Consider the following 26,066-nt stretch of genomic DNA (forward strand, 5'->3'; position numbering starts at 1 on the left):
ATAACATTCTGTAAAAAGATTTTGAATAAAACAGATAATCATCGTGACAGAAATTTATATGCAGATGACTCTTCTATCTGTCAAGAATATAAAAAACAGTTTAATCTCAAACACTCTTACCCAAAAGACAGGGTGAACCATACAGCTGTAAGTTTGATCGTATTGTCCTTCACTGGGTAGTTGAAGCATCTCATAAACGTCAACCAAATCTGTAAATCATCAGGAAACACATTTATTTGCAACTCAGTTCAAACCATTTTGTTAAAAGATAGAAGATTTTTGATTCTGATTTGTTTGCTTCTTTGGGGCACGAGAGAGAGCAGATCAGATCTTTGGCCACATCTCCTTTGATGCAGCCCAGGATATTATTCACTTTCCTGGCTGCAAGCACATATTGCAGCGTCATATCAATTTTTTTGTAACCAATGTGGACCGTGTCCATTAACTCATCCCTGGTGTGATCACCTCAAACTTTCTTAATCTCTAGACACCTTCATTTCAACATCTCAGATAAACCAGGGATCTTCTCAGAAATGCTTTCCTCACTTCCCAGTACTGCACTATTTTAAGTTTAGGCAAACTGTATTGCATGATTCAACAGTGATACAATCAGAGTTTGCTCTAACCTACCATGGCTAGAAATTCATATCTGTACTGTATGAGGAAAATGTGGGAGTAACCCCAGGCCAGAGACACTATAGCAAAGCTCACTGAGACTGGTGTTCTCATCTCTGTCATCTCAAGATGGTCTCTTCTTTTGAAAAGAGAACAGGCAGTCTGTTCTAGGAGTCCCAGCACACATCAGGCAACAAGGTAAGTCCTCTGACTCAAGATCAGAGAGATAACAAGGTCGTGAGACAACAAAGCTGCAGCTCCTTTAAAGCTGATTTAGTAACAGGCCTAATCACAACACTCCATGTCTGGTCAATAACTATGAAAGTACTCTTTTTTTTTTTTCTGTGAGGAAAATGTGTCTTTTCCTAGTTAAGCAATTTTGTGACAAACCTCAGTTTACAACACTTGATAATAGTTTTGGAGAGATTTAAGATATTAGATTATTAACAGCTGTAAAAAGTCAGTTTTGATTTTTTTAAATTAATCAATGAGTATTTTGTTTTTTATTTTTCATTGTAAGATTCAAAGGCACTGTGTAATTTTGTTTTTACCAAAAAAACCCAACAAAAACAACACCAAAAAAACAAACCAAAGAAATAGGAGCATAGTTCCAGCAAGTTTGTATTAAAGTCTGAAATATCTCTGGAATGGTTTTCTGTTAAAACATTTGACAAAAATTCATGCAGATATAGTGCCCTCTTATAAAGGTTTCATTGACAATCATTTACACAAGTTACTCATTAATTTACTATTTCTAATTATGTGGCTGTCTCAGGTTCCTCCTGATAATTTTTCTTCTCATCATGTGCCACCTCTTTCCATAGGTATATATTGATAGTCATTCCCACTACAAATTTATTTTGTGGTGCTTATGGATAAGGCTGTGTAATTAGTAGCTATCACTTGTGTAAGGATCAATGTAACATTTTCTTCCTCAGAAACTGGGACCAGCCTGTGTGATTCACTTGCATCTTTCCTGGGTCAGGAAAACAAAACTTTACTTGTTCCTGAATCTCTCAGTTGCATGGAAAATGTAGCATTGCAGCTACCAACAGCATGAGCTCAGTGAATTCTTCCCATTTCAAAATGCTAGTTAAATAGAAGAAAGGTAATTACAGAATGAAAGAAGATGTTGTTACTTACACCATAGAGCTCCGTGCGAATTCTTACAAAACACCTCCTGTACCATGTTCCAGTATCACTCTCTATTTCTATGAGCTCATCTATCTGCTTTGGTGTTTTGATTCTGGTAACCTGGTAATACAAACAGAACACAAATATCTGTGTTTTCCGAAATCATTAATTACCTATAGAGGAGTATTGGCAGAGTTTATTAAATCCCATCTGCTAAAAATTAGCAGCTATTAAACTTGTGTCTACAGAATGCTTTAAATATATAAAGGAATAGTAGCACACTGTAATGACAAAGACCATTATGAATGCAACTGTATCAGAAAAGCTCAACTTTCAAAGCATAAAGAAAATACATTTCCTCTGGCTATGATAACCTATTGTTCAGATTCTTCTAGGGTGTAGTTGCATATATCCCTAATGCCACAAAAGATAAAACATGATTAAAACCATCAGTTAAACCTGTTCAGAGTTTGTTTCTGACTTGGTATCACAACATTGTTGGAAGTCTGTTGATTAAAGAGACAGCAATAAAAACAGAAGTATTCAAAATGTTATGAAATAGTAGCTGAAAAATCCTTTTATTTTGTTCTTATTTTGTGTAGTGTTAATCAGAGAACTTAATGAAGAGAGAAAAAGTGAGGTGAAATGATCTGGAACCATGCATATTTTTGTTGCTACAAACAATCAGATACTTCATAAAAAGTACAATAATATAAACAGATATCAGGGTAAAATACAGTGGTGTGATGTTGCCCACAACGTTAATTTTCACTTGCACTTCCTTGGATAGTGGAACAAGAATGTGTTACATGGTCTTTCCAGACACAGGACCTGACAAACTTGTACCATTGTATGATTTTGGTTTTGGCTTCTGCTCCTGGTCCCAGGTTAAAAGCAGTACCACAAAAGGCAGAATATTCATCCACAGTTTATTTTAAAAGAAGAAAAGTAGAGATTGGAAAGAAAACTAATAAAATGGGGGAAAGATCTGACATAGAAGGAAGGAGAGAGCAAAAGACTGAGCGTTCAGTGTTTGACTGCAGTTTCTGAAGGTAGATATGGCTTGTGTTTCTTCTTAACAGAACAAGGACACCCCTCTCCCCTACCTCTAGTGGATCCCAGAGGATTACAGGACATCAGGGAACAGCAAGATTGATGGTAAATCTCTAGTTCTGAGCTCATATCTTTTACAGATGCACCAGTATCCTCATCTCATGAACAAGAACAAAGAAAAGCCCACTAAGCAGTTTTAGCTATAACCACTCTCATTTCTGAAGTACTGCAGCTCAACATCTTGCCAAATCTTGTACTTTATCAAAAGCTTGTAACCTTGTCAGGCCTCTTCCAATAATCCTGTCTGTATCATTCCATTGATTTTAAGCTTTTAATTTGCTTTCATGAAACACGTTATTCAAAGGACTGGATTAAGTTCTCAAATATCATCTGTGATTTCCTATATGCAGAAGTCCTTACAGAACACACCCCTGAGCAGAAAGGGCATGCCTTTTGAATTATATTGTGTAAACCAGTACCACCACTGTGGGCTTAAGGACAGGCTTTTCACTATACTGGCCACCTGACTAGTTTGGAGATGCGGAGGTTTGGGGAGGTTTATGTGTCCTTGGACCACTGTACGTGACTGGGGAGAAAAGTTCCCTGACTTGATGCTTCTTTAACATATGGCAAGTCCCATTGAGTCAGGACAATAGTCCATCTGGACCATGCAAGTTCAGCTGTTAGTATATAAAGGATGAAAAGAAAAAAACCACGACCAAGTAATAAAGAATACCTATTTTAATGAAAATAACACTTCTGTTTAAAAGAAATGACTAGCAATACGCAATGTTTTAAATTTTGCAAAATCAAGACTTGCTTCAAAGGAAAATATTTGCAGGAAAAAATAGTTAATTAATACATGGTAATTAAAGAGTGGAGAAATTTTTGCTTTTAAGGATACAAAGATTTTTTAGTTACTATTTAAACCAAGAGATCTAATGAATATTTATTCAGCAAGATAATTAAGCATGTACGTAAACATTTAACTTCGGTAGTACCGTGACAGAAGACACTATTAAATTATTGTCATCTCTGTTAGTGTCACTGCTTTCCGGAGAAATGCTCAAAAGTACGAAGAGCCATAAACTCCATCAATTTAGTAACCAGAATTCCATTTTGTAGTTCCTAACTCTAAAACCAACTGTTATCAGTGAATTACTTCTCTTTCTAAAGGTTTGAAGGTAGTCCCCTAACAACATGAGTAACAAGAATAAATATGGTTTGTGAAAAAAGGCTTCTAGAAAAAGATTTAGTCAATATAATATAATACAGGAAAATATATAAAAGGAAATGACACTAAAACTGTAGGAGTAATGGAGAAAAGGTTACATCATCTGTAGAGTTAGAAAACACTATCAAAGTGTGTCTGATGTAACTAGTAATATGAAGAGGAAGGAAATAGTAAAGCCTAAGTCATAGAATGTTATTGGGTAAACAAAAAGATTTGGGAGAGGTATGTGAATAAATTGCTGAGGCAAAATATCACAATACCCAGGACTAACCTAAAAAAACCCACAAACAAACAAATAAAAAACAATACTAAAAGGACATGCCAAACAAATTATGCATAAGTTCTTTGCTTTCTGAGTTTTACAATATAAAGTGCTGGTGTTGTATAATAACAGGAGAATTATGCATTTTCTAATCATACTAATGCAGGCTAAAAATAGGGATTTCTATATATGTCTAACCTTGACATACAGTACAGTAGTTATAATCTTTCCTCTCCTTGATATCTGGAATTGAGTTTCCCAAAGGTTCCAGACAGAAACTGGCAATATTAATGGCTGAACAATTAACAAAACTAACTGTAAATAAAGTGATTGAGTCTCACATTTTAACAACCATAGAAAGACTTGTTAGACCACAAGAACTGGAAACAACAAGCATGAGCTTTGTTTTTGTCTCCACAGCTGCTTCAGGACACAATTACAGTTATGTCTAAATGACATGAGAGGCTTATCCTTCTTCCCACATTTTGTCCCAGTACATTTTTTTCTTATTCCTTGTGCCTAAACCAGTACTGAGGCAGTCAGGATCTGTGCTATGGCTGACTGTGAAATCAGTGAATGAGTATCAATGCTGGCATGCAAAACCTCTGAGTTACTAGAAGCAGGCATATTCTGTCTAAAAGTAGCTCAGATCAGCAAGAGCCAATTGTGAAATTACACCCTAGCTATGGTGTTAGGCAAATCCCTTTACTCACAAATTAAATCAGAAAATAAAATATTAGGTTAGATGGGATTAGAAGTAGGTCACTGGTATAAAAATGAAGGTGGATTTAACATGAGAAGTGTGCTAGCCAACCTTCTTTCAAGCTAAATATAGGAATTCTTGAGCTTCTTTGTAGAAAGATTTAAAAGGAAGCAATGGAAACTACACCCAACAAACTTCAGGTCTCAATGGAATAAAGTTATACGGTCAATCTTCAAGACTGCCTGCAAAAGTAGAACCTTTAAGAGGATTTCTTAACTGAGTTATATGTGCATTATAGTGAGAAAGAAGACTCTGGAAGAAGAAGAACATCCTGCTGCACATGGCTCTATGAGGGAGCAGAGTGTCTGTACTACAAAAGCACAGCGCAAGCTGAAAAGGCAGACTGAATTTCAAAGCAAGAAATTGCTATTTGGTCCTACTGTACCCAGGAAGACAAGATTGTTAGGTATTGTCTTCATAAAGATGACATAATGTCACATTTCTTCATTGCAAATTTCTCCTTCAAAAGGAACAACACATCAATACTTTAATTAGGGCCTTACCATTAGACCTCAAAAAGATGGAGCTGAGCTTCCAAGATATTTTGAGAATATTAAATGTCTGGAATTACTATTTCACAGAAGGAAGCATTTTTATAAATTATTATTTTACCTGATAAAGGGAGAAAAAATCCAAAGCTTTAAACACAAAATAGCTAACTAATTTGGACTTCCATGTCCCTACTGCTATTACTAAAGGCAACATAAACTCAAGAAATAAAACACAGATGGAATCCTGCTACACCAGATAAAATTATCACTCCGTGGGTTCATATACTCAAGAACTTTCAGGTCAAAGGCTGATATCTTAACATCTGTTGTATATACAACAATTTCAGTAGGAATTCACAGTATCTTATATTTAGATATTTAGAATGCAAATAATTTGTCTTCTCATGCAGAGTGTTAATATTGATTTCTTAATCCCTCCAGACTTTGTCAGTCAGGTTTGCTGATGTGTTGGGTAATTAGCTCTAAAAACAATACTCACTGTAAAGACTTTCTCAGGCTGACCACGAGCACGCATGTTTGTGTCATGAATTTGCTTCAGTATCATCCAAGCTTCATCATGTTTTCCAATCTAAAAGTTAGATCAAAACATAAGTGCAACATACATGCAAATTAAGATACTCTCCATAGTTCCTGAACAATCTAAATGTCTGGTATGTAGAAGTCATGATGTATACACAGAAATAATTTTGGCTGGAATATAAAAACTGTTCTGAAAATTATACCTCGAGCAGGAATCGTGGGCTTTCTGGCATAAAGGTGAGGGCTACCACAGAAGAGACACAAGGCAGTGCACAGACGATCACAAATACTCGCCAGCTGTGGAACTGGTAGGCAGAGCCCATGCTGAAACTCCATCCTGTGGAAGCAGAAATTCCCAAAATGTAGAGAAGAAGTATCATGCATGTTATACTGCAGCTTCTTGGAGATGCAAGATGATACCTACATTTAAATGAAACCATACTGATATATTTCCACAAATATCGATCAACTAACAAGTAACCTTACACAATGAATTTCAGCCTCTTGTATGTGACCAGAAAATGACAGTGTTACTCAGGGTGAGAGACTTCCTTACACAAAGATGAATTTCAATTCTCTTAGCAAAATTTGTGTGGAGGTAGTTACATGAACCACACAGAGACATCATCACCATGCAGAACAACACTGGAAGAAAAGAGACTTAAACATTTTCACTCATATTATATATTTTATGCAATTGTATAACTTTCCTTATTAGTAACTTTTTCTACAGATTTAATTTTAATGTTCTTAATAGCGATTTCATGGAGGGCTAGTAGTTCAGCTTTTAACAAAATATATGATTGAATGGTATATTATGATGGGATTATTAAAATGCTATTACTGTAAGAAACTTAATAATTTATCTTGCAAAAGAGAATATATTATTTGGATAACTACCTGGCCTTTTATTCTGGCTTCAATCAGCAGAAAAGTAACATTTCCAAGGATAGCTTACCAAAAGATGAGCGGAAGATCAGAATGACAGAAGAGGTTATTGGAAGAAAATAGAATCCTGTCTAATGAAAGAGCTGCTGCTGGATTGATCTGATATATTCTTTGTGAACTGAATTTTCTAGACAAAAGACATGGCTAATTAAATCTTTCTGAATGTTGGTAAACAACTGGTAGAACATACTACCAAATTGCCTATTAAATAGTTCTTCAAAGGAGGTATTTATCTGTGAAATATAAAGTGTATTTTGGAATTTAAAGATCCTACGCTGTGGATCATAAACACATTGTAGGGAAAACTTTTTTCTCATATAGAAGTACTTATATGTGACTGTATGAAAAATACAGTCAAGACACGATTTATTTTTGTTCTTTATCAATGGTTCCATGAAACATTTTGATCAGGAAATCAATAGTTTATTCTGCTCTCCTACAAACATTCTGCACTTTTGTATCAGCTTGCTCTACAGCTCCACTTAGCACTGCCATCTTTACCCCAGGAAGAAAGGAGTAAAATCAGTAACTCTGTTGGCAACGATCTTGGGATTCCATATTATTTTTTAAGTAAGGCTTAAAAAGACCTACCTTATCCTTTCAAATTTGCCTCCAACAAAACAAGGTTGTCTAATGTTAAATTTTATTCCAAAATAGAACTTAGCATTAAAATTTAAGAACAAACCTGTAAGCAAAGAAAATGTCTAAAAGTGTATTAAGATTTGCTCTATTGATTTTTGGAAAATGTCAACTTTTGATCTTACTGAATTTCACATCTTAATATATACATACTTTACATCTAAATTGTGAAGAGAAGGAAATAAAGAAGGAGAAGTTTACAATTACCTAATGAACAAAGTAGGAACTATATCTGTGTTTCAGGTATTGTGTACATATTTTATTCTCATAATTAGAATAATATTCTTCATTGCATAATTGGAAATTTAGAACACAATCCTTTGATGAAGAATTTGCAAAATAATTTCCTTTTGGTGAAGTTGATGTTCGGTCAGAGCAGTGAGTGGATCTGACTCTTTGGGCAGTCATGCAACTGCCAGAGGTGCATGGAACACAGTACAGGATGGGGATTTTCATCTCCCAGAACTTTCAGTATCAGTCCATGGTACTGGCTTTTGTCGGTATTAGAAACTGTTCCAGAAATACACAGAGGCACTGGTATGACTAGGCAATCTGTCTTTCACTGCTGTAGATTATGTTTTATGAGATTGAGCTGTATAAAGGGCAGTTTGCAATAAATGAAACCAACCTGGCTTTATACCTGTTATAAAGAAACAGCAACATCTTGCGCTCTGTCACCAGTCCTGGAAAATGCAGGTGGTAACTTGTTTTTAGGTATCATTTATTAAGGTAAGTGAACCATACTACAATTAATGAAAAGCAATGAGTGCACTGGTAATCCTGTCGTCATCCTGTCAACCTACAAAACATCTTTTTAACTTCTCAAAATATCTGCGTGACATGTCAAGTGAAGTGTTCATTATGGTTTTTATTACTCTTATTCCATCTTTTTCTCTATGCACTGTATTAGCTGATGCAATTTATCTTGTGATTTAATGTATGGGCTGAATAATGAAAAAAGTGAATGTTGGGATGATAAGAAGAAATTTCTAGGGGAAAAAAAAAGGTCAGCTGCAATACAGCTTTCTTGAGTCTGCTGCTTCCATCTATTTCAGCACCATCACCTGATCAGCAAAACAAACATACATTTCTAATGCAGAGCAAGTTTAGACTTATTCTTCTATTTAACACTTCCTTTTTTTTTCCCAGATCATGAGCTAATCTGGAAAATGGAGCCATTAGAGTAGCTCTGAATTTAGTTCACAAAGTTGCTTTGATTCCTACTGTATGTAATTCTTGAAAATAAATGTGTGTTCCTGGCTGTACTTCAATCTCCTCTCTTCCCTGATTTATGTTACAATAGCAAGGACACAGCAGCTCTATACGGTTGTGTTCAGCACACTCTCAGCAACCTGGAGTTAACCTTCACCATTGCTCCCTGGCTATGCTGTATTTGAGAGTCATTAATCTTGAAAATGGGGCTGGAGTCCCAATGTTCTATGAATTGCAAAGCACTTGGCCTAAATGGATCTTGGGAATGCTGTACTATAGAACAACCCCAAACCTGCAATGACTGAATCTGAAGCTGCTGCAGGATGCTTCATGCTGAATACCACACTCCTGCTTTCCTGACTGCAGGAAAAGACCAAGTGAATCATGGACATGGCAATTGCTGATTACAGAAACACAGGAGCACACAGCAGAGCAAAACCAAAATCTACAAGATACTAATCTGTATCTAATCATTAATTTATAAGTTGAATTCAATGCCAGGAAAATTTTCCCTCTCCAACACAGCATTTCAACTGCTTCATTATATTACTGTATTAAAATTATATTATAAAGTTCTCGCTCCAAAGAACAGAAAAGAACATTTATATCACAGACTTTCTGAAAACGTTTTTAAAGGTAAACCTGTCCACATTAGAATGGATTTTATAAATGTATAATACCTGATAAACAACAAGCATCTTCAAGCACAAAGATCATCTTCAACAGTAGGTAGGTTATTAGAGAGCAGATTTGTGGGAACTATTTGCTTCACTTTCCAAAATCAAGGCTGAAAGGACACTTGATAGATCTCTACAAATTAATTCATGTTACACTGAAGTGCAATGTGGTCCATGAAAACGATGTGCGCCTACAGACTCTGTATAAATACTGGCTGGCAAGGGGACAGTTTCTAAATAGTGGGGCAATAAAGTTGTGAAACCCTTTCTAAGACACTGAAGTTGGCAAAGAATGTCCAATCACACATTGGGATTTTATGGCGGGGTCAGAGAAAGTCTGAGCATCCTGACAATTTTTGTTAGTGATTCAGTAGGAATAAGAAGAACCAGTTTCATAGCAGTGTTAGAAATTTTCAAAAGCCAAATTATCATACATTTCTGTATTTCAGTAGATCAAAGAGGAAGTAGATGCAGGAATATATGTAAAAATTAAGGATGAAGGAGTAAGATGATCAAGGAATTTATAGGAACTAATAAACTCAATAGATTCTTCTGAAGAATCTTTAATATAACTTTATAACTTTCCTTATTTCTGCTTTACCACATAATCTTTGATCAGAAATCAGCTTTCTAGCCTCCGGTTTTAATGTAGTTTGAAACACTTGCTGTAACTAAAAAGCGTGATTGCTGTAAATTGCCACTTGATGGCACTGTTACTGCACGTAATAAAAATGTCTAAAAATTTTTGCAGACTTTTACTATCAATTGTTGTTTTCAGTAATTCCCAAATCTAAAAGCAAAATTATAAAGAAGCCTTGAAATATTTTGAAGCAGCCCTTAAATACATTATTATTGAACTTCTATTTTGTCTGTCCTTGCATTACCAAGTTTTATATAAACGTATGTATATATATGTGTATATGTAGATGCATACGTATATGTGTGCGTGTGTATATATATATGTAGTGCTAGTTATCAAAATAATAGTAAAACATCACTGAAACATAAAAGGAAAAAATGAAAAGTTCAGGTAAATTATGTAGCTGAGGAAGTTGTGATAGACATTTTTACAAAACTGAATGAAAATGTTTTAAAGAATTACAGATATAATGTTTTTCAGAATTATTCTGTGTTGCAGCAATGTGAAATTTCAGTAACACAAAATAGAACACTTGTATTTCCTGCGATTAAATTATTAATGTCACATGGGAAAAGAAGTGCTATTTTTAGCCTATATAGATAGTTAGATACTCTACACACCCACTGCCTCTGCAGGTCATCTCTGTTAATTCCTGAAGAAGGAATTTGGAAATTAAATAGCTGAATTGTGACAGGCCATGATGGACGTAACTTAACAAAGGTGCATGGCTCTCTAGCTGACGCTACTACTCTCTGAGAGCCTTGAGGATCACCAATGACAGAAGATAGTAATAGTGTTCCACAGATGTGTTTTAAAAACACTTGGTCTGCTGACCCTTAAAACTGTGATTAAAAGGAACAAGGAATTTTCTCAAGACATGTTTTCTCTGCCACAGGGGAGAGGGTTGGTAATCACAGGCACTCACCACTTCTCTGTGCCGGCATTGATTTTTATGTGAGGACTTGAGATTACCAGGTCTCTGATCACTCTGGTGACAATATATTTTATTCAGATACTCTCCAGGACAGCAGCAAGCAGCACTGATCTTGCATAAAAAATAATTTGTTCTCTAATACAATCAAACATAATTCCTGCACAGCACTGTAGTACATCTGAACGATGACACCAATTTTTAAATGTTTCTTAATACCTGCTGTAGTACTGCCTAGCTTTACTTTTCATTGAGGAGGGAATATGGGTATCCCCATACTTCAGATGGCATGATACGCACCCAAAATTTGAGGTTTAGTAATGATTTGTCAGCCTTTCACTTAACCCTACGCATACTCTGCAGAATACAGAGCCACTATGTTTGTTTCCTTACTGTGGAAATGCTAATATGCGAGTTGTGATAGGAAGAAAAAAAGGCATAAAAATTAGTTTCAAATCAGAATATTTGGAAATTCTGTAGTGATGGTGAGTGTGAGAAGGTAAAGGAAACCTGTAAGTCATCATCTGCATTGTTTTCAATGATCTTTCTGAAATTTGATTTTCATTTGGCTCTGAAGTATGGCTGTATCATGATGCTGTGACTCACAGTAGCCATTATAGCTAAGAAGTTAATTTCTAAAATAGCAGAAGACATGAACAGATGTAATCATATAGATGAATTAAAGTAGAAATTCATAGTATGAAAACTGCAAGTACAGAATGGTATCTGTCTGATCTTTGCAGCTGCTAAAGATGCCAAAGGATGTCTAATTAGTGGTCTATTTATTATTACGAAGCCAGGATCTCACTTGCATCCCTAGTAGATAAATATTAAAACACACAGGGTCTGGAAGTAGGCTGTTCCACTACTGAACCTAATGGAAATGACATGTCAATATCTTTACTTGAACAAAGGAAGCTATTCTTGCACTGCAATTTTCTTTACTGGGACAGATATGGCCAAACTAAATAATAGAGACACGAATATGACAAAATCAGTTATTATCTGTTCACATTTTATGAAGTCTAACAGGGCAGAAGAGAAGATGTACAGAACCAGAGAGAAAGGACTTGTAAACTAAACTGACCATTGTAAATTTTGTACATACTTATCAGTCACACTCAGTGGACCATTCCAACTATCCCCAAGTTATAACTATTCCAATAGTTATAACAAATGGCGGCAGAAGAGTAAAGAGCTTTCACAAGAGGCAGTTTATGGCATTTTCAGAAATGGTTTTGACTCTTTGGCCCTTATTATATGAGAAAGGTGTGATTAGAAAAGGATTCATGTGCAGTTCACAGAGCTGGACAAATTCCCTTTTTACTATGTAAAGCATCACTGAAACAAATATATTTTAATGGTTACCTTTCTTTATAGAAAGTATGCTAAAAAGAAAAAAAAAGGTGTTGGCTAATGTCACATGAAAAGTGGGAGTTTAGATTTTGCCTATTGGTATCCCCAGGAAAATTGAGATCATAGTGTCTGTTGGTGCCTCATAACAAGATCCTTCACCAACACTGGAGAGCAATGGAGACCATTGGAGAGTACTTTGACCACCATTTTGGGGTGACTCAACAGAGCAAAAACCTCCCAGTGGGTCCTCTCAGGTTGTTTTCTGCTGCTGGCAACTGTAAGGACTCACTCTAATAGTTTGTAGAGTAACACTCTTTATTAATACAAATTATGACAGATTAATAAGGTTTGGATGTTCTCAAAGATGATTTCTAACTGTAAAAATATGTTCTAGAGCAATTTAATGATGCATATATCAAGCAAACACAAACTCTAACACGAAGCAATTTACTGCTATGGGGTAAGCACAAATGAAAGTTCTACTCCTAAAAGCAGCATTTAACACACATACAGAGTTTCTCACCTCTCGCAGGGGAAGAAGATGGACTCAGCCTGTAGACTGATCCCAGCAGCTTTAGTGGAGGTCTTCTCTTGCTTTCCCTCTATGCCAAACTCACTTTTATACTATTTCTTTATGTCTGAGTGGAGTTTCAGTGATTCTAGTCATAAATACCTTTAATTTCTGATTGGAGTAGAGTTATCTCACTATACCTAATGGGAGGAGTGTGATCGTGGCTTGGCACCTGAGGAGGAGTTTGGACATGGTTATCAGCTTCAGCAGCAGAACACCTTGATTTTCTGCCTTGGCAGACAGATACTTTACAGTCTCAGTAACACAGTATTCCCTCATTCTGCTGTGATTTGAATGGAGGGAGGCAATGCAGTCTCCACTTTGTTACTGTAACATGCAAACAAGTCAAAAATATGTTTCTCCATGGTTTTCTGCCTCTCAATACATTGTGCTAACATTGCTATGTCAGCTTTCGTGGAAAAGCTTTCTCAAGGAAATATTCCTGCCAGAAGATCCTGCCCTTGTGATCGGTTTCCCACCAGCCGTCATCTGCCTCGAGAGAGAGACTGCTTGTCAGCCTGGAGAGAGAGCATCGGCCTAGAGCGAGACTGCCTGGCAGACTGAATAGTCTGTGACTGTCTGTGGAGGTATATCCTTTCTCTGAATTTTTCTCTTACAGGCTAAAATAAAGTACCCTCTTTTGCAGCTACACCAGAAGCCAGCCGGTCTGGTCGTGAGGGGAAATAACAGGCATTTTGCATTTCAAAAACTCACCATCTTCCTGCAGTCAACAGATACTGAAGGAGAAACTGCATTCCCCATCCCCCCCCACCCCCCCTCCTTCCTCTCAGTTACATGGATAAGGCACTCAAGTAGTTTTTTCATGGTGGTATCTTTTCTCTGCTTCTATAAATAATTTTAAGCATTTTCCTAACTTTTCTTATTTTTCCTCTTTTCCTTTCGCATCTCTCTAGCAATCAATTAGTAAAAATCAGTTTTTGGTATTTACAGATAACTTGTTTGAGTTTTAGTTTTGCTCAAGAGAATGATTCGAACTTGTAATTCAATCTGCATCAAAATTAAGCAGATCTGAACGTCACATTAATTTGGCGTAGTCGGCAGGATTCTCTTGAAGCAAAACTGTTTATCCCAAAAATTTGATAATTGTTAATTTTTTATGATTGATCATTTTTTGTGATAACACAAACAGAGTAAGATATCTGACAAACAGAGTAAAAGTACCTTCCTTTCTGACTTTAGGACTGTGACATTACAAGTTTGTTTGTTTGTGTGTTTGGTTGGTTTTTGTCTTGTTTTTTGACGTTAATATGCACATGGTAACTTTTTAAGAGGTAAGTCTTCAGGGAAAGAAGTGAGATTATGAAAAATTTTCTGTAACTTTTAAGAGGGGCTCCCTGGAAAAGATCGCTCGAACTTGTTGTGTAATTTTAGAAATTATCTTTTAAGAGGGGCCTTTCCAGGGAGAGGAGTGAAAAATTTGGGGAAATTTTGCTGTAACTTTCAAGAGGTACCCCCTGGAAACATATTCACCCCAAATTTGTGGTAATATGGAAAATGATGTGCAAGCGCTTATAAATCTATTAGATGAATTTCAGGCCAAGCTATCTCCTCCAGGAATGGAGTGGGCACAAGATAATTGGTATAATATTCAAGCAATTGTTCATAGGATCTCTACCCTGCGGGCCGGGGTAAGAGCTAGAAAAGGTAAAGGAAAACCTATTGTGTGTTCAGTATTAGGTGCTGCATTAATTATGGCAGTTAACCACAAAGTACAACAGCAAGAAAGTCACACAAAAGTGGTTAACTCCCTGCAAGATTTAGTTAAATCCTTGCAGACGCAGCTGGAGGAACAGAAAACGACTGTTAATGTCCTCCAAGAAGAAATAAGGAATGAAAAAGCCACCACTAGAGTACTCAGAGAAGAGTTATACGCAAGAATAATGAAAGAAGGGAAAAAAGAAACAGAGCTGGAGTCATCTAAAAAAATATATCACATCTCTGATCTAAAACCTTTGTGTGACCAAGTTGAAAAGCAGGCTATTGCCCTACGACCCCTGATTAAAACCGAATATACATATGAGGGGTCAGATGATGACACACCCCAAATAACTACGAAAGAAATTCCTTATACAGCAACTGAATTGGCTAAGTTGAAAAAGGAATACAGCAGAACCCCTAGAGAATCTGAAGCTGAGTATGTTTGGAGAGTCTCTCTCACAGGAGGTGATCAAATTTTGTTATCAGAAAAAGAAGCTGAGGGATTTTGGGGAGCTGGAGTTTTTCTGACCACAGGAGATAACCGTGCTCCATGGTCTATAACCCAAAGAGCAGCCTATTGGGCTGGGGGGCTCAGCCCCCTAGAGAGGGGAGATCCTCTGGCAATAGTGGGAAATGTTAATCAAATTGTGGAGAGTGTTCAAAAGGCAGCTTGTTTACAAATGATGCATGACAGAGAATTAACACCAAGACGTGAATCTCCTATGATGCTGACAGTAAACCCTGAAAGAATGATCCCTCTTATCAGAGGCCTCCCTGAATCTTTGAAACCCATAGGCATACAGCTAAAGGGACAAATAAAAAGTCTCACCAAAGAAGAAAGGGCTGCAGCCACTTTAGAAGCTGCTTTAAGCCCTGGCGCTTACCGTGGAGAAAATAAAAATAAAATCTGGACCTGGGGGGAGGTAGCACAAGAGTTAATTAATTATGGAAGAAAATATGGTCCAGTACCTTCAGTTACTATTGATTCTAAATCAATTTGATGAACAGAATGCAAAACAACTATTCCTCCAGTAAAACTCCGAAAAGTAACATTTTCTTCTGGGCAGGGAACACCCACAAATACAGGGACTCACAGGGAAAAATGGAATACCCTGTGGATTGCAGGCTTGCAAAAGGGAATCCCTAAATCCCTAATGGATGGCCAACCCACAGATAAATTAGAAATATTAATTCAAGACTGGCCAGCAAAAGGGGGATCCCTTAAAGCTGCTACCGCCCCTCCCCTGGAGGAACTAAAAATAGAGGAGGTGATGGGAAACTCCTCACTTCATCCTCAATAGGTGAGCTGGGCGGTGAAGGTTGGATTTACAATAGAAAGCTTACCAAAAATTCTAAAGGTGACTTGCTAATAACCTGTCCTATTGGTCCTCGTAAAACTCCTGTCACTTTTCTAGTAGATACTGGTGCTCAGATATCTGCTTTGAAACTTGAAGATGCATCTGCATGTGGAATCACTCCCTCACATAAAGGAATGTTTGTTGCAGACGCTTTTGGAAACATACAGCCCCAGATAACAGCAAAGGTAAGATGCTGGTTACCAGGGGAGGAGAAAGCAGTTGAAACCATCATGATTTTAGGTAAAGTTCCTACCAATTTACTGGGGTTAGACCTCCTTAAAGGAAAGTCTTGGACTGATGAAGAAGGAAACATATGGACTTTTGGAAAGGAAATCTCACATCTCTGTTTACTACATCTGCCCCTGCTCTTCCTCTCTCCCTGATAACCAATGTCAAACCTTACCCTTTACCCTTAGGAGCCAGACAAGGTATCACTCCAGTTATTACAGACTTAAAAGAAAAGGGAATAGTGGTTGCAACACATTCTCCTTACAATTCACCTATTTGGCCTGTCCGTAAACCAAATGGTAACTGGAGACTGACAGTAGACTACCGATGCCTGAATGCAAATACAGGACCTCTCACTGCAGCAGTCCCAAATCTAGCTGAGTTAATAGCTACCATCCAAGAACAAGCCCATAAAATTATGGCCACTATTGACATAAAAGACATGTTTTTCATGGTTCCCCTACAGGAGCAGGATCAAGAGCGCTTTGCTTTTACATGGGAGGGTCAGCAATACACTTTTACCCGACTCCCACAAGGATTCAAACACTCACCCACTCTAGCACATCATGCACTAGCACAAGAGCTGTCACTTATTCCTCCTGTACCAGGAGTAAAAGTGTACCAATTCGTTGATGATATTTTAGTGGGAGGATTTGAAATTACATCTGTGCAAACAAGTCAAACAAACATTATCAGGCACCTTGAGTCTGTAGACTTACATATCCCTCCTGAAAAAGTACAAACTCCTGCACAAGAAGTAAAATTCCTAGGAATTTGGTGAAAAGGAGGAATGGTTTGTATTCCTCCAGATACACTCACCTGCCTACACCAACTTAAAACACCAGAAAACAAAAAAGATTTACAGCATGCTTTAGGCCTGCTAATTTTTTGGAGAAAACACATTCCTGATTTTTCAATAATTGCACAGCCTTTATATGATTTGCTGAGGAAAAAAGCAAAGTGGGAATGGACTCCCCTTCATGATGAAGCCTTGCAACTCCTAATTTTTGAGGCCAACACATACCACTCACTGGGTCCCATACACCCCAGCGATCCAGTACAAATTGAGTGGGGATTTGCAAGTTCTGGACTGTCCATACACTTATGGCAGAGAGGACCTGATGGTCCCACCAGCCCCATAGGATTTTATTCCCACAGCTTTAAAGATGCTAAAAATGATATTCTACCTGGGAAAAAGGCTTGTTTGTGGTGAGTACTGCTTTCCGTGAAACAGAAAAAATTGTTCGTCAGCAAGCCCTAATTCTAAGGGGACCCTTTAAGGTCATTATGCCTGTTTTGGCAGGAACCCCACCCCCTGGCAGGGTGGCCCAGCGAGCCCCTGTTCGGAAATGGTATGCTCAAATTGAACATTATTGCACCATTTTTCAGGTAACAGAAGGAGCTCGGAAAAATCTTCCCTTACAGGATGAAGTAACTTTAAATAGCACTGCTGACTCTCTACCTTCTGTGACCCCAGTAGCACCCCCATATTCAGAGCAATTGCAGCATGTGTGGTTTACGGATGCCTCAGCTAAGCGGGAGGGTAAAGTTTGGAAATACCGTGCTGCAGCTTTAGAAGTAAACACTGGAAACAAAATAGTAACCGAAGGAGAAGGCAGTGCACAGGTAGGAGAATTAGTAGCAGTTTGGAGTGTATTTAACCATGAAGCTGAAACCTCTGACTCTGTGTATGTTTACACAGATTCTTTTGCTGTGTTCAAAGGGTGTACTGAGTGGCTCCCCTTCTGGGACAAAAATGACTGGGAGGTGAAGAGAGTCCTTGTTTGGCAAAAGGAAAAGTGGCAGGAAATTCTTGCTATAGCAAAGAAAGGGAATTTTTTAGTCGGGTGGGTAGCCTCTCACCAGGAAAATAAAACTCCAGCTAGCCACTGGAACATCAAAGTAGATGAACTAGCCAAACTATCCCCAGTAAGTGTGAAAGCTCCTGCTGAGAACTGGATAGACTGTTAGAGTGGCTCCATTTAAAGGGACAGCACACAGGAGCACAAGACCTTTACAGAGAAGCAGGAAGCAGGGAATGGCCAGTCACATGAGAGATGTGCCGCAGCTGCATATCCTCATGTGAGCAGTGCAGAACCCGACTTGAGCGTCACCCTTTAGGACAACCCCCGTTACATATAAGAGACAAAAAAGGTCTACGGGACACATGGCAAATAGACTATATTGGACCCTTTAGAAAATCTGAGGGAAAACAGTATGTGTTAGTAGGAGTAGAAGTTAGGTCAGGATTGGTGCAAGCAGAAGCTTTCCCTCGGGCAACCAGTACAAACACTCTGGAAGCTCTTAAAATGTGGTTCAGTTTTTTCCCCAAACCTGTATCTATCCAACCAGATAACGGGTCACACTTCACAGCTGCCATCGTCCAGGAGTGGGCCAAGGAAGAAGGAATCCAGTGGATATTCCACACACCTTATTATCCACAAGCAAATGGCATAGTGGAGAGAACAAATGGCCTGCTAAAACGACTTCTAAAATCTCAAAAACCCAATTGGACTGAATGACTCTGTGATGCTGTAAAAGTAATAAATGACAGATGGGGGGTAAATGGTTGTCCCAGACTCACAGCTTTTTATCCACAGCCTCCCTCTCTGCTACCAGCAACATCAAAACCTGAGAGTAATCAAAAACCCTCTCACCTTCCTGGGCAGCCTGTATTAGTAGAACTGCCTACCGTGGGAGCTGTACCGATGGCACTAGACACACCCTTGAACATGTACTCCTGGAAAGCTAAAGATGCTTATGGCAAAGAACACAAAATAAGCTCACGATGGATTGTTCCTACATTTTAATGTTGGCCCTAAAAGGGGCTGGACAGATTTTTCTTTTTTCTTTTACAGGTAACTGTTCAACAAAGAAAACTTTTCAGAACGGTGAAAGAAAGAACCTCAAATTTGGACTATGTTTGAGTTTATGGGTAACTGTAGTTATAAGTTGTTAGTTATGTTTGTATGGTTATTTACCTTGTATGTATGCTCATCAGAACTAACTGTTAAAGGTGAAAATCAGAAAAATCTTGCCTGGGAGCTAATCAAAGGGTTTGCAAAAGTATGGAATCATACTGATCAAGGTATTTGTATCACTTTACCTGAATCTACTGAACAAGGATTGCGGTTTTTTATGATACCATTGAATTTATCTTTTGTTTTTAACATGACAAGTGTGACAGCCCCTTTACCCCTATCTGAGCAGTGGACAAACAAGACCAATGGAGCTCAAATACTCTGGAAAGGTATTCCTATAGTGCATGACCTATACCAAACTTACATCCCACCTCCTAATATAACTCTTAACTGGTTGTCACAGAGCAAATATTGCAAAACTAATCGTCCAGAAGTAAATGTAACTATCTTATCTCAAATTGAATCCCCTCACCCATCTATTAAATCAAGTAAAGGTGAATTTAAACCTGGAACAATAACCTTTGAGGAATACAATGCTAAACAACCCTGCCTTGTTTATTCATGGGATCCCCTCTTTGGCCCCTTATACATGCCAGATGTATATGAAAGTAAGTATGCCACATTTTTTAGTCCCTCCCAGTGTGTACAACTCCCTAATATAACAAATATAACCCCAATTGACTGAAAAAACTTAATGTGGGCATGGTGTGTACAACAATTTCTTAAATCCAAATTTAAAGAACCCAAATTTACTGTGTCTCAAGTAGAAGACAGTCCTCTATTCAATTGCTCAAAGGTTATAACATGCAAAGAAGGACCAGGAGATCCCCCAGAAACCTGGTTTATGCTTAGAATTAGAACATTAATAAGAGACATGTGTACTTGTTGGAGATACCCCTCTAAAGGCTGGAAAAATCAGGATGAATCCTGTAACTCAACCTCCAAATATCTCCTTAATCACTGTGGTATTCCCTATACTCACTACCCAATCCACGGTACTCCAATAAATACTAAACTTAAAATCATTATCCTTGATCATGTAGACAATACTGATTGTAAAACTGCAAAATATATAGCCCCTCTGGGAATGGCCTGGGGGTGCTCTGATGGGAAGTTTTATTCGCATTTGTCACTACAGCAGCATGCTGGGCTTAGGTGTGGACCCGGAATTCCCTCTCTGCCCCAGACGTGTCTTTACTTTTGCTAAAGAGTTTAAAGAACGTCACGAACGCAGTGTTATTCCCTCTCCAAAAGCAAAACAAAGACCACAATGGGCAATTAAAGGAATTGACTTTCCAGATTATTATACAACTGGACAAAAAGCCTCCCTTTTTCTTGAAAATTTCTTTACCCCCTTTGTCACCTTAAAAAGACACCAATTTATATTAGAAGATATTACCTGGCAATTAAGTGTTTTAAGCAATTGGACACAGCATGCTTTTGGAGAATTAAACACTCAAGTCCAGCAAACTTCTAAGATGACATTGCAAAACCAATTAGCATTAATTACTGTTAAAAGAACAAGGTGTATGTGAAATGTTAAATTTGTCAGAAACTGAATGCTGTATAACAATTTATAATGCTTCAGCCTCCACTGATGAAGCACGAACCACAATGAGAGAAATAAGTAATCACACTAGAAATTTGTGTTATGCAATGCAACCACATGAAGTGTTTAGTGAATCGTGGACTACTAACATCCTGGACTCTTTTGGACTCATGGGATGGGGAAAATGGATTATACAAATTGGAATAGCAATTGTCATTGGAATTGTATTCTTAATTATTAGCATTGGCCTAGTTAAATGCATGATCAATCGTTTGCTTATTTCATTCTCTCCCTCTGTTCGCTATATTCATATTACCACCACAGAAGAAAGTTACATTGATGCGCCAAAAAACAATGTCAAATCATCGGGGTAGAATATGTAACATGCAAACAAGTCAAAAATATGTTTCTACATTGTTTTCTGTCTCTCAATACATTCTGCTAACATTGCTACGTCAGCTTTAGTGGAAAAGCTTTCTCAAGGAAATATTTCCTGCCAGAAGATCCTGCCTTTGTGATCGGTTTCCCACATCTGGACCTGACTACGTGCCAAAAAACATGTGTAGAAGTTGGAAAAGCATTATAAAAACCTGAAGATGAATTCAGAAGTTGGAGGAACAAGAGACAAGGAGAAAATAGGGAATCTCGCCTAGTTTTCTTCTGATCTCTCCTCTCAGCTCATCTTACCTTCCTTCCAACACCACCAGCCGTCATCTGCCGAGAGAGAGAGAGACTGCTTATCAGCCTGGAGAGAGAGCATCGGCCTAGAGCGAGACTGCCTGGCAGACTGAATAGTCTGTGACTGTCTGTGGAGGTATATCCTTTCTCTGAATTTTTCTCTTACAGGCTAAAATAAAGCACCCTCTTTTGCAGCTACACCAGAAGCCAGCCGGTCCAGTTGTGAGGGGAAATAACAGGCATTTTGCATTTCAAAAACTTACCATCTTCCTGCAGTCAACAGATACTGAAGGAGAAACTGCGTTTCCCGCCCCCCCCCCCCCCCTCCTCTCTGTTACATCGATAAGGCACTCAAGTAGTTTTTTCATGGTGGTATCTTTTCTCTGCTTCTATAAATAATCTTAAGCATTTTCCTAACTTTTCTTATTTTTCCTCTTTTCCTTTCGCATCTCTCTAGCAATCAATTAGTAAAAATCAGTTTTTGGTATTTACAGATAACTTGTTTGAGTTTTAATTTTGCTCAAGAGAATGATTCGAACTTGTAGTTCAACCTGCATCAAAATTAAGCACATCTGAACATCACAGTTACATGCTCTGTTCTGTTCCTCTGAGCAGATGTTTATCATTGTATTGGCAAGGATGCTGACATCAGTCTGTTCAGTGAGTTGCAGCTGCTTTTTACCCTAGAATTCTGAATCTCCTCTATATTTAACTCTATCCATCATCCCACATTATCCTACATTTAGCAGGAAACATTCTGGTTTGAACAAAAGCTGTAAGAATCAGCTGACAACAAAACAGTTGTCCTTATACAGAGGTATACATTTTTGTTTATTCACTTTAGTTAGTGAACAAGCCACCATTCTTCAAAATATCCAATTACATGGCAAGCTATTGCCTATCTGTAGTGTTTTATTGTGGTTTTCTCTGAGTTGATGTGCTCTATCTGTAAAACAGAAACGGTAATACATATGCAGGTTAACTCTAAAATCAGTGTCAAAAGACCTCAGTAACACTGAAGAGGTGTGAAAATAAGAGAAAAATCACAGCCAAAAGATAGAGTGTTTGGGAGAAGACCATACTGTTAAAATCCATAAAGGAAGACATTGACATGAAATGCAGAGCCATCACCTCATAAGCAGAGCAGGAAGAGATAGACATCAAATTCATACAAAACCTTCTACATGGTTTCTTGATATTTCTAAAGGAATTACAGCTGTTCTCCCATACCCTTTTGACCCTGGAGATGTGCTTGATGGACAAGTGATCATCGTACAGAACTTCGGGAGGCTTTCCTAGGTTGATCACCTAACTTAACCTGTTCATTGCACCCATCAGTATGACTTGTCATTAAAATAGGGGCTAAGAGTAAAGAATTCCACTTACAGGAAAGGAATAAAGGACATCACTGATGAGGACTGGAGACAGCTCTGCAATCCTCTGCAAATGCACTTCTCTAAGATCTCTCCATCACCATGCAGAAGCCAATTTTGCATCTTTGGAATTCTGAACACAATTGCAATGCAACTATCCTATAGGAGTGGAAATCTGCCCAACCTCAAAGCACCTCAACACATCACTGCAACATCTTGGCTTTGATCACCATTTGGAGTTTTGCCTCAGTCCTAAGTCATTTTACCAGATTTCATAGACCTATTACCAGGAATCAAGGCTGAATAACTTCAACATGGCTTCATTCTGAATGCAAGCATCATTATACTCCTTCAGAAGTGGGTATATCCTCACTCATTACAATTTCTGGATAATGACCATAGATTTTGAATGCTTGCCAGGGCAAATCTGTAATTTTCTGCTTAGATATTAAATCAGTGTTTCTAAAATATTCTACTTCATGTATCCTCAAAATAACTTTCTTCCTCTCTACCTAATAGTTTATAAAACAAAAATCAGTGCAAAAACTCTCAAAAAACTTATGTTAATTGAACAGTCCTGAAATCTAAAATGAGAAACACCATGTTGCAATTGAAATCAAGTAAGTAAATACACATATTATGGGCTAGAATGTTCTGTACTTCACTTATGTGCATTCATGACCCTTATTCAGAGAAAACTGCCTAAGACTACTAGAAATTTACTTAGATGGACACAAGTCATCTTTTGTCCAGGGTTCTAATGCAAAACATGAAAAGAGTCGTGATATATAATCAAAAACACAAATGTTTAATTTTCCTTTAGATACCTATTTAGTCACATTTCTGCATCTAAATCAGATTTTGAAAAATTTCCCATTTCAGTTAAAGATCTGATATAAAGCTACATCATATGGCATCATTCTCAGTCCTTTGGAAACCAACACTTGCTGTAAGTACTCTGATGCAAGATTCTTTTATATATACATTTGTGGTCTTTCCAATGCCTTTGTAATACCATTAAGTCAGAAAAAAAAATCGGAAGTAGTGGTGGGATGCAATAGGTCAGTGCTGTACGACTTTCCTGAATATGATGATTAGACATTTTTCATATGGATCTGTAGAGTAATACATGGCTAATTATGGCCTATGGGTGAATTTTTTTTATGGCCATATAGTCTAGAAGCATTCTATGAAATCCCTGCTATCAAACACTAGAGCAGTAGCTGAATTTTCTTAGCTTGGCAATCAGATATAGAGCAAGTATAAAAATTGAAATGTGTTTCTCCAGTACAAACAAGATCTACCCAGTAACTATGCTAATTTTACAACAGAGACTTAACTGAAAAGATGATGTTCTAAGTACTGAGATATAAAAAAGCCTCAAAACCAGAAACAAACAAACAAATGAAACCCCAACCAACCAAAAACACACACAGCCCCCTCCCTCCCACTCACAAAACTGCCAAACCTAAAGAAAAATTACCCATTCAACCCAGAATAGGCCACCAAGGGTTAATATTTAGCTGATACCATTGAAAATCTCATTACAAGGGCTGAGGCACATAATTGATCTGACTGTTTGGCTGACTGAGTCAGTGGCCCCAGAGATTTATGTACTCATGCATCTCTGCAAAGTCCTGGCTTGGGTCTGGCTCTGTGCAGCTGTTCAGTGAAGACACTTCACAATCTGCAAAACAAAGAGGTAAAATCTGCCAGCCACAACTCTAAGAATATCATAAGTTAGATTGTCAGTCTAAGAAGAAAAGGTCATGTCAAGCTTTGCACAAATGATGGTCCAAACAGGTGCAATTAATGCCAGAAGAAAAGGGTGGGATACGACATGTTAAAAGATGCTGCTGTCAGATCTTCAAAATACCATGTCTAGTGTCAGCACTGAGGTTGTGCAATCAAATGTCATTAATACGCACTTCAAATTTTGTTTATATGACCTAACTTTTAATTTGTTGTTAAGGTTTCTATCTCTAACCTCCTGAATGTACTTAGTGTTTTACACTACTTTATTTAAGAATTGGAAAAAGACTTGTGTATGAATTTTGAGACATTGCTGAAGAATACAATAAGAGTTAATCATCAAGAGCAGACAAAGCACACTTTTACAAGTAGACAGTGGAAAATGGTCATATGTCCTGTGCAATAGCCATTATGAGCAGAGACTAAAAGAGAGCACTTGTCCGCAACAAAGTTACTTCATATTGTCGTCCTACCCATATGCAAAATATAGATAAAATGATATCTATGTATTTTTTGTGAGGCACCCTCCATAGCTTTGAGCTCAGAAATTGTGCTATGTTTGATGTGATGAGTTGTTGTAGACACTAACAGTGCTGTTAGATATGGAAACTAATTGAAAATGTGTTCTTATCCTGGTCCCTGTGATTTATGTGCATCTGGACTAAGGATATTTAAGGCACAGGCTCATGGAGAAGAAGAAAAGAGAAGCAATTAATCAAAAGAGACATTCAGAAAAAGGTACAATAGAACACTGCTGTTTATGAAAAGAAAGAGAGGTCTCCTTATCTAGTTTAACTTAGAAACAAAACATTAATTGAAATGCTGGAAGAATTTTTGAAGAATACCAAGAGGACATGTCTTTTACCAGTGATACACATTTTACCTTTTGTGTGCTTCTGCAGTTTATCAACAAAACATCTCTGCAATTCAAGAAACTCTTTTGAAATTTAACTTAATTATATTTTATTAGGTTGAAAGATGTGTCAAGAAAAATCTTTCTTCGATGAGCATTTCAGTGCTGTGATTGAAGTCCTGTTTCCTTTTCTTGATTCAATTTGCCTCTTTTTATCTTTTTTAAAAATTTTGAATGAAAAGGAGCAATACTGTATTACTCCAAGAGAAACAGATAGACTAAACAGGCACTTTATGTGATCTAATAACCAGACCAAATGTGCATTCAAGGAATTGTCTTCTAATCTAACAGCAGTGAATTAAACAAATCTGGTCAGCTGAATATGTGGAACTTATCTGTACATTCTGTGAACCACAGGTTTTAGAAGTCTTGAATTCAAACTTTGGCCAAACACTTTCAACAAAATACTATTTGCACTCACAAATCAATACTAATGATTCTCAGTAACAGCCCGTCATAGCTATTTGAAGAGTGATAGCAGGGAGGTGGATTTTGCCTATGGACAGTCA

At 37.5% G+C, this 26,066-nt stretch overlaps 2 protein-coding genes across 3 annotated transcripts in view; one reads left to right on the forward strand and one right to left on the reverse strand.

The window, feature by feature from the left end:
- SV2C (synaptic vesicle glycoprotein 2C) overlaps positions 1-26,066 on the reverse strand; it is a 131,401-nt gene that overhangs the window by 23,364 nt on the left and 81,971 nt on the right. For both annotated transcript variants that reach the window (XM_071581200.1, XM_071581201.1), the window contains 4 exons: positions 6,296-6,429; positions 6,052-6,141; positions 1,759-1,869; positions 121-209 (listed from right to left, as the gene is read on the reverse strand). In XM_071581200.1, the coding sequence (XP_071437301.1) occupies positions 121-209; positions 1,759-1,869; positions 6,052-6,141; positions 6,296-6,429 (424 nt within the window). The remainder of the gene's footprint in view (positions 1-120; positions 210-1,758; positions 1,870-6,051; positions 6,142-6,295; positions 6,430-26,066) is intronic.
- On the forward strand, positions 14,575-16,086 carry LOC139684595 (uncharacterized). Its single transcript, XM_071580701.1, is given in 1 exon segment — positions 14,575-16,086. A coding segment is annotated over 1 exon segment (1,512 nt).

This window comes from Pithys albifrons, chromosome Z (genome assembly GCF_047495875.1).
Source record: "Pithys albifrons albifrons isolate INPA30051 chromosome Z, PitAlb_v1, whole genome shotgun sequence".
In the NCBI taxonomy this organism is placed as follows: Eukaryota; Metazoa; Chordata; class Aves; order Passeriformes; family Thamnophilidae; genus Pithys; species Pithys albifrons.